This window comes from Aulonocara sp. 'chitande type north' Nkhata Bay, linkage group LG1 (assembly GCF_057382095.1).
Source record: "Aulonocara sp. 'chitande type north' Nkhata Bay isolate Kocher_YH1m ecotype deep benthic linkage group LG1, A_spYH_male_GT1.1, whole genome shotgun sequence".
NCBI lineage: Eukaryota > Metazoa > Chordata > Actinopteri > Cichliformes > Cichlidae > Aulonocara > Aulonocara sp. 'chitande type north' Nkhata Bay.
Window position 1 is genome coordinate 28,876,322 of NC_141344.1, and position 12,723 is coordinate 28,889,044.

The window sequence follows — 12,723 nt, forward strand, 5'->3', positions numbered from 1 at the left end:
GCCAAATGACACAAGATCAAATCAGTAGTACCAGGTCTTATGGACTGAGGAAACAAATTTGACACTTTTGGTTCAAATCATCACTGTATACAGAGAAGGCAAGGAGTCCAACAATGAGTGTCTATAGCCATTCGTAGGCTGTGGTTTAAGACTGCATTTCAGCCTGTGATATATGGGATCCTGTCAAAATCAATACACTCAAGAACCAAGAAAAATCAGATTTTGAGCTACTATCTGGAAAGCATCTGATTGCCAATAGCTTAATTTTTAAATAGATCCCAAACACATGGCCAATCCAGTAAAAGCATACCTAGATAGAAAAACAGCACCACTAGTCATGGATTGGCCTCACCAGATCCTGGACCTTAACTTTACTTAAGTAGCACGGAATCATCTTGCCAGAGAACAGAGCGAAGCTGTTTCCAAAAAACAGCTTCAAAATGCCTGAAGAATTCAGGCTATGTTGACGAATTAAGGTGATCATACCATATCATTTAAAATCTGTCAGACAATGCTCAGGATTTTTTACGAGTCTGTTGTGGTCAGTACCATCCTCTATGCTATTGTGGTCAATACCACCCTGCTATTGTGGTCAGTCGCAGATGCCAATCGACTCAATAAAACTGATCCGAAACGCCAGTAGTGTTGTGAGGATGGAGCTGGACTCCCTTAAGGTGGTGTCAGAGAGGCGGGTGTTGTCCAAGATAAGGACAATGGTGGATAATACCTCCCACCTTCGCCATGACATGCTGGCCAGTCACAGGAGAATATTCAGTGAAAGACTGAAATTACCCAAATGCACCAAAGAACGATGCAAGAAATCAATCCTGTACGGTGGCCCCTAGAGACAAAGCATGTACAAACTCTCTAGGGGCCACAGTAATCCTGCCCATCTAATGCACACTACACAGTGCAATAGTTAGACTCTTTTGCACATGCTCTTTTTACATTATTAAATTTAGTTCAGTTTGTTACTGTTATTGTCTTACAGCAAATGTAACGACATTATTTCCTTGGCGATTAATAAAATATTTTGATTCTGATTTAAATCGTGATACCAGCACGTTCAGATGCTATGACGGCATGTAGGGGTCATGCTGTGGCATATGGAGTAGGAGATGTCCTGCTCTTTGGAGATGACTGCACAGCATTTTGGGTATGATGCAGCAGCGTTTGGGGATAATGCCAAATCTCGGTGCTGATGCCACGATTTGAACTAGCCCAGCTGCTGTGACAGCAAATTAAATTTATATTTAAAAACATAGGCAAGGCAAGGCAAGGCAAGTTTATTTGTATAGCACAATTCAACAACAAGGTGATTCAAAGTGCTTTACAGAGACATTAGAAACAAGAACAAATAAAAAGCATGATTTAAAATTGATTAAAACAAGCAAATAAACTAACTAACTAATTAACAAACAAACAAACAAACAAACAAACAAAACAGTATATAAAATCAAAACAGATAAAATCAGAACAGTAGATAAAATCAGTAGTTAAATGTAAGTTTTGAAATTTAAGCTTAAAGTGTGGATTTGGTGCTTTATTCAAATGCAGCTGAGAACAGGTGAGTCTTCAACCTGGATTTAAATAAACTGAGTGTTTCAGCTGATCTGAGGCTTTCTGGGAGTTTGTTCCAGATATAAGGAGCATAAAAGCTGAAAAACATACCCTATCAACCAGAACTGGGTTGCGAGTCGATACGACGAAGAGTATATAAATCGTGTTTCGTTTCTTGGTTCTAGCCTATCAAATCGTTTGCGTACTTTATACGCTGCTGAAGCTTAGAGCTGCTCCGAGACACGGGGGGGGGGAGTGCGGCGTTCGTGAACCTGAGAAACCTGCAAAACGAAATTATTAACAGTATGGCCCGAATACTGCTGAAGGACTTTCAACTATGCTCGCGGGTTTTTAACGCTGCTCCGCGTTTCTTGGGGAAAGAACTGCACTTTCAAATGACAACTAAAAATAAAGGCAAGCAAGAAATTACGAGCGATAACACCACCATGACCGACACGCCAGGAAGTGCTTAGTGGCATTAGCTTTGCTAGCCTGCCTAGCGTTTTGTAACTGTCTGCTTTGGTTTGGTCATGTTCTTTTCTTTCTTGTTTGTCGTGTTCGAACCACGTAAGCGAAACAGTCATTCTGCTTTGTTCGGATATATAATGTATAAGGCTTATGTCAACGATTTCCTTTTTGTTTTTGTAGGCTGATATATTTTTCCACCGGAAGTTCGAAATATTTATATTAGTAACTCTCGCGAGAAAACTCACGTTAACTACTTTGACTGAACGCGGGAATCTCATACAAATAATCTCGCAGACCCGGGAACACACTGAAGCAGATTGTTGGTGGAAGTTTGTAGTGTCGTCCTTTAATTATCAATTACTTAGTTTTCAGTAGGTTTTAATTTTTTATTGTACTGTAGGTTTTTAATTGTGCATACTTTGCCAACATGCCCGTCCTAGAAGTCACAGATGCTTCTGCAGTTTCTCCATCAAAGAGAACAAAGACAGAAACAAACCCTGCAGAGGAAAGACCTGTCCTCAAATTTGCAAAACTTTCTGAACATGCTACGACCCCGACCAGAGGCTCAGCTAAAGCAGCAGGTTATGACCTCTACAGGTTAGTAACTCTTTAAACTGAAATTGTTAGGTTAGGTTCACTAGATGCCTAATTTGTGACTGTTGATGTGTGTGCATGTATATTTAAGTCTGATTGTACCTTTAACTTAAAGTATTATTTTAAAAATGCAGATACGCTTACCTTTACTGTCTTTACTTAACAGTGCGTATAATTACTCCATTCCTCCTATGGATAAGGCCATTGTAAAGACAGACATTCAGATAGCAGTTCCACATGGCTACTATGGGAGAGTTGGTGAGTGTCTCTCTGCTATTCAATTTTTATTTGTTTTTGGGGTTTTTTAATTTTATTTTATTTGAGTTATCTGTTGTGTGAACTCGTGTTAGTCTTTCCTGTTTGTGCACCAGTTGTAAAACACCAGGTCGCCTGTAACTGTCTTTTTGTGGTTTTTCCCTCCCCAGCACCAAGATCTGGACTGGCAGCAAAACACTTCATTGATGTTGGTGGTGAGCTAGCTAGCTATCTGACCTAATCATTGCAAGTTAACCCCAGTAGTGTACAGACATGACATTTTAATTTGTGTTATGTGTCGCATGTTCTCCTCAGCTGGAGTTGTAGATGAGGACTACAGAGGAAATGTTGGTGTTGTGCTGTTCAACTTTGGCAAAGAGACGTTTGAAGGTGAGTTATGGTGACAATAATGTATATTGTCAGTCTTTCATAACCACAGTAACCAATGAAAGTAATCAGATTAGGGGATGATATCCATGCGCTCCGCTTAATATAGATGCAGTATGGTACGAAAGTAGACTTGGATACTTTAAAAGAATGATGCAATTATCAGCTATTATTTATCAGTAAAATTTGTGATTTAAAAAAAAAAAAAAAAAATTGGTATTTGTGTGAAAGACTATTTAAGCTATTGGCTTCACTTTGAAGACCAAAAAAAGGTCTAAAAGTGATCTGAGAATGATAAATTGAGCTTCACATATATTGCTTATATTTCATTTAAGACAAAAAATAAATAATATTTTTACTGTTGACACTTTTCAGCCTATTGGAGCTTAATAATGAAAGTATACACATAAACGCTTGATATGAATACTTTTATCGATCAGTCAGATTTAAAGGTTATCTCATCTGCTTCCTTTTAACCTTACAGTGAAAAAGGGCGACAGAGTTGCTCAGCTGGTGTGTGAGAAGATCTGCTACCCAGATCTGGTGGAGCAAGAGGTAAATTCAAAGTTGAGTTTATTGGGTAGATCTAATTAAAACCGGTGCAACATAGATGGTCATGAAAAGATGCGAAGCTTCAGCTGTGTGGCTATTAGAAGCTGTCATTTTTGGTTGCTCTTGAATTATTATAGGCTATTCTACTTAAAGATGTCACTACAAGTGACACAGAAATTGTCATAAAGCTGAATCTCATCCTCTGAGTTTCAGAACCAGAAAATTAGTCTTCTTTAAGGTTGCTTAAAGAAGTCGCTTTGTGTTCAGAGTAGGAAAAAGAAAACTATGTAGAAATAATAAAGGTTTAATAATGCATTTGTTTTCTTGTGTATTTCTTCAGATTAGTTTTAGTCTTTAAATCCAAGTGTTTGCCTTTATTTATTTATCTTTTCTGTTTTAGACACTCGATGAAACAGACCGTGGCTCTGGAGGTTTTGGATCAACTGGAACCAACTGAAACCCTCATGTGTTTTTAAAATATGTTAGTCTTAACTTTGATAAAATAAGAAATAAAGTTTTGTTTTATATTTGAGTCTAGAGTTTTGCTGGGACTTAAAACCATGCGTTCCTAGTAAAAGTTCACTAAAGTTATAAATTCTCAACAAAGCTATTCTTCCATATGGCCACATGGGGGCAGTCATACACAAGAATGTAATCTGCTCTAACTATTTCATTCGCCAGAGACTTGGTAACTTCCCTTTACTTAATACAGACGTGTGCAGAAAGAGGACATATAGGTGCCTGCTCAACTTGGTTACAATGGTAATACAATTCAGATAAAGGGGGGGAAACACAGCAGTGAGTACATGTACTCCAAAAATGTTTTTATTGTGAATTTACATCTAAACCCTCACTGATGTGTACATGGAACACAGACTGGTGTCAGGCTGGTCCATTGCAATGCAGCACTGATTTTGACTTGTGAGAGAATATGTGGCCATGAAGACCTCAGTGCATAATCATGAAGGCCCAGGTTTGGCATCATCAATGTGGTTTGTGTGTGCGTTTGTGTGTGTGTCTGTATGTATACACAGTTTACAAAGGAAGTAGTTGGTCATTATAAGCACCATTACAACCCCTTCCCCTCTATTCCAGGGGTATCCTCTAGTTTACAAAAGCTTCATAGATTAAAAGTGGCATTGATTATTACAGTATAAACACAATTTACATGTAGTATAGAGGAGAGCAGGCAGGCTATGAAGCTAGCTGTTACTGTTGCAAAGACACGAAACCTTCAGAAAGGCCAATGGGATTGTGCCTTGTTCACTACTGAGTGCATTCAAAAGTCTATGTGGATGTGTTGCTAGCACCAGTAAATATGAATTATTCTAGTCAGTAGGAAAATGGAAAAGCATAGTTCAAAAATACGCGGTAGGAGTTGTTCAACCTCCGACATAGCTACATCTCAATAGTCCACAATGGGTTCCTCTCCTCTCCTAAGCCTTATTTGGGGAAACAAAGAAATGTGTGTATCCAGGTTTGATAGTCATTTACCTGAGGGGAGGAAATGAATTTATTTCAGACTATTGGGACTCGCCTCTTTCTTTTTAATCCCCCCGCCACTTAAGCTGAGTTCTAAGAAAACAAACAAACTTGGCCCTTAGAGCTTTCTGCAGTCCACAAGCCCTTCAATGCGGCATCCGATTCCACATATCATTATACAAGATTAAACCATACAATTACAAACCCTATCCACACCCTCTAGTGCTTTAAACGCAGCTGGAGTGGTGTGTCGGGGTGATATGCTTTTTATTTCGACTGGAATCTTTCACACCTTCGGTGGATACTTTCCACAGAAATTGTACCTATGATATGCAGAATCATCTTTGGTGATCAAATGACACAGAACAGTCCATCCCCCCCACCCCCACCCCCGTCTTGTCTCTTTGGTGGCGAGCCCTTCGAGTGAGTAGACGTTAACCCTTAGCTGCTGAACCAGAGTCAGAAATGTTTGGCCTTTTTCAGGAGGGACTGTGAGCTTGACACTGGATTAGCAGCTGCTGGCAACATCCGCCTCTCTCAGTCTTGTGATGGTTAATGGAGCATGATCTGCACCCTCATCTTCAGTATGTCTCCCAGCTGTCCTGTGAGGTAGTCTTTATCATGTTGGTCCTCCAGCTCAGCCAGCTCCTTCTTCCTGTAGAGGGGCATACTGCTGATCTGAAGGTAGTATGCGCCTGGCACGAGGCCCTTCTTCTTGCTCAAGTGCAGGTAGCTGACACCCTCCCGCTGGTTGATTTTGAAGTAGCCTTCCTCATTCCCGTAGTCGATGCTGTAACGCACATGGTCGCTCAGTGTGCTTAAGGCCGGGGTAAACTCGAGGATGTGGTCGCGGTTACTCAGGTCACTGATGTTCAGGTGGAACTGGAGAGTGTCTTCGATGTCCACACTGGCCAGGCTGACCGCCTCTGTCTCAGTTAGCTGCAAAGAGAAAATGTGGTCTGGCTGAGTTTAGAGGCTAAAGATGTCCAATAGTAAAGTCGTGTGCAAACACAGCAGAGTGAATCTGTGAATCAGTGTTAATTAAAGTCTGACTAGACGCTGGAGACATTATGAAAAAAAAAAAGACTTGTAATCAGTTGGTAGATCTGTCATTTAATACTGATTTTCACAAAGTTGTTCCTTTTTTTACATGAAGGTTTTGGTCCCATTTCTGTTACAAGGCCTTTCCCTGCTATAGAGGGGAAAACTCTTTGTAAGAAATCAGGGACCTTCATTTATTTATTTTATTAAGACTTAAAGTAGTGAAATATAAACGTAGTGTTTCTTATAGAATCCATCAACTTTTCAAAACCTTCAATTTCTCTTAAAAAAATACAGGGGACAGTGGGCTTCATACATACCTGCATGTCTTCCAGAGGATTTTCCTGTGTTGAGTTAATGCTGCGACGTTTGCGTCCCTTCTTGGGATAGCCATTGATTTTACATTCGTAGCAGGCCTCGGGTGAGAGGGAATTATCCTCCATTTCACTTCCCTGTCCAGGACTTGTGAAGCCCAAACCTGTGACGCAGTGTCTGAAAGCAAAAGTAAAGCCATCAGTAACCTATAAACACAGAGGAAACGTTACCACCGCATTCGCTCGTTTACTTACCCTTGTCCTGCACGGAAGTACCCAGGTGGACATCCACATAAGTAGCCTCCATCCGTGTTTGAACAGCCAAACTTGCATGGGTTCTGGCTCGTGGAGCACTCGTTGATGTCCGTGCAGCCTCCGCCGGTCTGCTCGTAGTTAAAGCCGGTGGGGCAAAGGCAACGGAAACTCCCCAGGGTGTTGTGGCACGACGCTCCCCCGCAGATCTGGCTGTTCAGGCACTCGTTCTCATCTGGGTCACAGGAAGTTGACGGGAAGTAAACAAACATGGGGTCATTCCAGTTAAAAGAGACAAACAATACTGGGAAAGCCTGCAATGAATGTCGTAAATATGTGCAGACATTCAAACTAAAATTAGAGATTTAACTAACCACCACTTGTTTATTCGGCGGTGCACACATCAGGACACACACAGTACATATAATTGCTTTCTCGATAACTTAGCTATTCCTACTTATTTTACATACCAAATGCATTTTTGATGTTACCCTACCTTTTATTTGATTTTTTACCTACTTCAATCGTTCATTAGCACTAACACAATAAATTGAGAAGATTTTCTAATAAAATAGACTCTATTGGAGAACTTCAAGGCTATATGGTTGATATTTTAGCAACCAATTCATGAGGATGTTCCAAAATGAAAGAATTGTTATATTTGCTGTCAAAGAGGACAGCGGTATAACTTACCAACACACTGATTCCACTGATAGTGCTGCAGGTAGCCTTGGGGACAGCTGCACCTGTATCCACCTACTAAGTTCTGACAGCCATGCTGGCATCTGTGATTGCCGTCACACTCATCCATATCTGTCAAACGCACACACACACACAACACAAAATTACTCAGAGTCTTTTCCTGTGATTAATCAGCTGATGCTGGGTTGGAACAAATTGTTTTTAGACCTTCGCAGGTTTGTCCGCTAGGATCTAATGAGAATCCCCGCTGGCAATCGCAATTGAAGCTGCCTGGCGTGTTCTGGCAGACGCCACTGGAGCCGCACAGATTGGGGTCTGTTGCGCATTCATTGTTGTCTGCATGGACAAAAAGGGAAGGTTCAGACAAGGGTAAAACTGGAAACATGGCATAAAGGCTCATTACCCTGATTTGGACTTGCTGAGTCAATAAAAATTCATTCACAGTTGGCACCGGCCTCTAAAAATAGGTCAGCTTACTGTAAACTCTTGGTACAAACTGTCTTGATGTCTGAAAGGGGTTCAAGAATAAAATCCCTAATCAGCTGAACGAAGATCAGATCAGAAGTGGCAAAAACAAATATTTAAATTTGAATTTCTGACCTTGGGAATAAAAGAAAAGCCAGCGCTTGTTAACAAGAGTTTTCGGGGGAAAAAATGTAGAAGTGGGTGTTTGAGAAACAGGTTTGATTGTTGTGATTGGAATCTGTGTAAATCTGAACACAACGTTGAAGTTCATGCTGGGAAACAGAGTAATCTCTAAATCTCAGCTTTTAAATGTGTTGTTATTTTTCACAGTTGGTTGAGATTTAGAAAGACTGCTAACACGTTTGCAGTTTAGCTTACCATTTGAAGAAACAATCAGTGCGTGGGACATAATGCTAAAGCATAGCAGGATAGTCTACTTTGTCCCCAGGCAACCCAACTATGGGTTTCAAAGCTGATTTAAAGTGGACACGTTATGATTTTCCTTACTGGTGTCAGTGGATGTAAAGTATTACAGTTGTGGATTCATGCTAAACACGGGTAGAGATTCACATAATAAAATCTGTGCATGTACAAGCAAACCGCATGTTAGTAAATGCTCAAACTGTTTTATTTACTCTTGTTTCTGTAAGATGTCAAGGACATTGGATATTCTTAATTTGGTCGGTGATTATAGCAGACACACCCACCCACTGTTTATGAGGGGCAGCCAATTACAGGAAAGATGGCTTAAAGGGAAAGGATCAAAATGGCTTGATTGAAAGAGGGGTCATTTAAAACAAAGATTGTGTCGACACGTGAAATGACACAAGCTAGTCTAGCAGAGTTGAAGAACAAAAAAAATGATGGTGCTGGACATGCACAAAATAGATGTGCTGGGGAGAGAAGAAGAGTAGCATCTATAATATGTCTGGAAACGGCCACTACTTTCCCCACTGAACAGCTTGTTTGATGAGCATCCACCTTAGTGAATCACACATATGACTGAAATAAGGAAAAACAATTTAGGTCAACTTTGAAGCATATTTGGAATCTACAGCCAAATGACACTATCCTCCTATGACTCAGAGGTTCATTTTGTACCACTTTCTCTTAAATATTGGCAAACAGCGATCATAGTATGACTGGAACAACAGCTTTACGTCACAGTCATGTTTTTCCCAGCTCATTGCTCGTAGACTAACAGCACATCCACACCTGCTGTGTGCCATTTGGGTTACACTCTAAAAAAAGCCAAACCCGAGGATTCCCTGACACTGATTTGATGTGAGGTCTCGGGTGCCGTTTTATGGTCTGGAAAAAAGGCTTGGAGTTGTCATGGCGATCTACTGCAATGTTCCATAACAAGCATTGTTAAGCTGCCATGACTACAAACCAGACCGGCCTAATAAGATCAGTGTGATATCCGCCAGAGTCCATTAACATTTAATGGGTATATAAAGAAATAGACAAAACAGTGCTTCCCGTGTCTATTATGAGCTGGGCAGGATGACACTTTAAAAAATTCTTCTTTGAAAAGACCAACAGTCTGTGTGAAATCCTATTCAGACTACACAGGCAGTTTGATTAAAGACAATTCAGAATTTAAAGGGAAAAAATCACCGGATGTTGTATACGACTGTGTAGACTGTATATGTGTTTTTACCAATGCAGGCAGTGTGATGCTGGGTGAAGCCAGCAGGACATTTGCAGGTGAAGCCACCGATGGTGTTGACGCATAAGAACTGACAGTTGTGCTGTTTGGTCGAACACTCATCCAGATCTGTAAACAAGAACAACATAAAGAATGAATTTCCCAACTGAACCTATTTCATACTTCATAGTTAAGCAACAGGGGTCGCAGTCATCTAAGACTACTACTTGCTCTACTGTATGTGGACTGCTCTTTTTCAAGCAAATTCCAGTCCTTCTACAGTCACTGACCTACAAATGAACTAGACACCGGAAACATAGAGGGGTACTGTAGAGGGGGAAGCTAAAACTATGGTAAATAAAGAACACTATGAGCACTATTTGTTTAGGCGTATAAACACGCCTGATAAACACAGATACAGAGAGATGCACTGTGTCAAAGGCAAAGGGCACACTTGCAGTGAGCATTTAAAATTGAGCATCTTAGGACAGCAAGCAGAACGCAGAATGTAGCAGCTCCAACCTGGAAACTAAATCAAGCATGAAAATCGCTGAACTCAAGTGATGTGACAACCATTGGGCTTAATTGCGGGCTTCTTTTGGTGCTTGTGCAAGTTACCTCTGCAGCTCTTTGCATCCTCCTGAAGGATGTATCCTCGGGGGCAGGAACAGAGGTACCCTCCCTCCGTGTTCTTACAGATAAAGTTACAAGGCTTTGGTGCCTGTATGCACTCATCCACATCTAGAGGGAGAGGCAGAATGATTCAAAATAAAGAAACAGATCCTGTAGCCAGAAATTCCATAAACAGAGATCATGAGAAAGACAGACCCGAGCTGCATTTTTCATAGGAGTGGTGTGGGAAGTCCACCCACATAGTTTGGGTTCTTTACTAGACAGCAGGAATGAGAACGAGAGGTTTCAATTCTGTGTAAACACTGGAGGTGAATTTAAGCCTTACCCACACACTGCGTGCCAGTGATGTCAGCAGTGTAGCCAGGTTTGCAGATGCAACTGTAGGAGCCCAGACTGTTGATACACTGACCATTCCTGCACAAGTTCCCCATCACACGGCACTCATCGATATCTGGACAGAAATGAGAAACGCCAGCTTACTTCAAGTTAGTTCAAGATTTGGTTTCTTTCAGATTTTGACAATAATTACATATCAAAAGACCGAATAGTTCCACAAAAGTTGGAGGAAATATCTGTTATGCGTTCTTTTATGCACCATCAATTAAAAAATGTATTTCGGGTATAAAATCACTGATCTTACAAATTTTGTTAACCAGAAAAAAAGTTAATGCTTTGCAAGTGATGTCAACACAGATAACAACAACCATCTTATATTATTTAACCTTCACTACTCATAATTGTCTGGTTTCTGGTTTACATACACGCAATGGCAGTTTTAGAAAAATTAATCACTGGCCCCATTTTTAGGGCCTCAACTCATCGTATTGTGTCCCGTATTGTGTTTTTTGCACTATTTTGCAGCGTTTGAGTTAGAGATGGACCAATCCGATATTACATATCGGTATCGGTCCGATACTGACGTAAATTACTGGATCGGATATTGGCGAGAAATAAAAATTGTAATCTGATCCATTAAATATAAAAAAAAAAGCACCTCACAAAACTTGCGACATGGCGTAACTCGGCTCATAACCGTAGCACGTCGGAGCAGTGTGCTCACGTGATAGAGTGGCTGTGTGTATTTGTAGCCTCGCTACCAAACTAGCATTTCATCTCCAAGGAAGTGATCCCAGAGAGAAGTAAAGCAAGTGTGTAAGTTCATCTCTGAATGTTTGTAAAGCATTCCAGCGTTAAGCGTTAAGTTCAGTTTTTTTTCCACAGTTTTAATATGAACTTTAATCTTGTCCAGAGAAGACTTTAAATTTAAAAATTTTAATGTTTTGAATTTTGGAGCGACTGCCTCTTCTCTCTCCCTCCCTCTCCTGTTGCTACTTCAATCTTGAAACTGATCAATGATCAGCTGATCGGCTTTTCTGTCGCGAGTCCGTCTCTCTTGTTCGTTCATCGCCCACTTCGTGCCAGAAAGAGGAAACCAGCGGCTGAGCAACAGCAGCACGTTTAACCTTGATAAGCTGTTGTTAGAATTTATTTAATATTACTTTCTACACCAGGATCTTTTTCTACGTAGCTGACGCTGGTAACTGTGCAGGGGCGGATCTAGCAAAGTTTAACCAGGGGGGCCGATAGGGCATTAACAGGGAAAAGGGGGCACAAAGACATACTTTTTTTTCTTATTCTCATTTTAAATGTCTAGCTTTTAATAAATAATTATCTGAATCTTACACCCAAAGTTTTAATCTGAAGTAAAATGTATAGAAGTCCATTACTGTATATAGTAACTGTTAAGTCTAATATACCCTAGTAAGCTATACTACTTTTTCCTTTGGGAAGATACCATCTGTGCAGTCTGCAGTTCTGTTGAAGAAAGATGTTGAATCTATTTAATTATTCTTGAAAATAAATTTATTTCTGTGCATTTTTTTACCACACTGCATCAAATTAAAGCTGATTACGCCGATTAAGCATCATGACGTGGGGGGTGGGGGGTGGTTCCCTATTTTTTTTTTGTTGGGAGTTTACAACCCTATTAGTTAGGTTGCTTAATATTTCTGCTAAGTACTATTTAAAACACCAGAATAGGGAGGATAAAGTAGGTTTAAGTTTATTAGATTGTTCAGTATTGCTGAACTATGAAATATTTTGGGTGCAGTGTATTTTTACATACAGGTATAACAGAATAGCTTTAGTGTTGTTGTTTATTTAAACTTGAGTATGAACTTACACAAAATGCAGCAATATATTAAAAAAAACAGTTTTATTGATTAAAAAACACACTATTCATATCGGTACCGGCAGATATCCAAATTTATGATATCGGTATCGGACATAAAAAAGTGGTATCGTGCCATCTCTAGTTTGAGTGCGTGTGTGTAATTCTTTATGTCTGTAAACACGATAGCTTGAAAA

The 12,723-nt window shown here is 40.2% G+C and overlaps 2 protein-coding genes across 4 annotated transcripts in view; one reads left to right on the plus strand and one right to left on the minus strand.

Annotated features, from left to right (window-relative positions):
- The first annotated feature begins 1,793 nt into the window (after positions 1-1,793).
- Positions 1,794-4,348, plus strand: dut (deoxyuridine triphosphatase). Its single transcript, XM_086291990.1, has 7 exons — positions 1,794-1,974; positions 2,469-2,625; positions 2,789-2,880; positions 3,048-3,092; positions 3,193-3,267; positions 3,749-3,819; positions 4,217-4,348. The coding sequence occupies exons 1-7, from the start codon at positions 1,866-1,868 to the stop codon at positions 4,271-4,273; spliced, it is 606 nt and encodes a 201-aa protein (XP_086148116.1). The 5' UTR covers positions 1,794-1,865; the 3' UTR covers positions 4,274-4,348.
- Positions 4,349-4,618: 270 nt separating this feature from the next.
- fbn1 (fibrillin 1) overlaps positions 4,619-12,723 on the minus strand; it is a 69,063-nt gene continuing 60,958 nt past the window's right edge. For all 3 annotated transcript variants that reach the window (XM_086291960.1, XM_086291968.1, XM_086291977.1), the window contains 8 exons: positions 10,682-10,807; positions 10,342-10,464; positions 9,736-9,852; positions 7,815-7,943; positions 7,599-7,718; positions 6,909-7,140; positions 6,660-6,831; positions 4,619-6,237 (listed from right to left, as the gene is read on the minus strand). In XM_086291960.1, the coding sequence (XP_086148086.1) occupies positions 5,851-6,237; positions 6,660-6,831; positions 6,909-7,140; positions 7,599-7,718; positions 7,815-7,943; positions 9,736-9,852; positions 10,342-10,464; positions 10,682-10,807 (1,406 nt within the window). In that variant the 3' untranslated portion in view covers positions 4,619-5,850. The remainder of the gene's footprint in view (positions 6,238-6,659; positions 6,832-6,908; positions 7,141-7,598; positions 7,719-7,814; positions 7,944-9,735; positions 9,853-10,341; positions 10,465-10,681; positions 10,808-12,723) is intronic.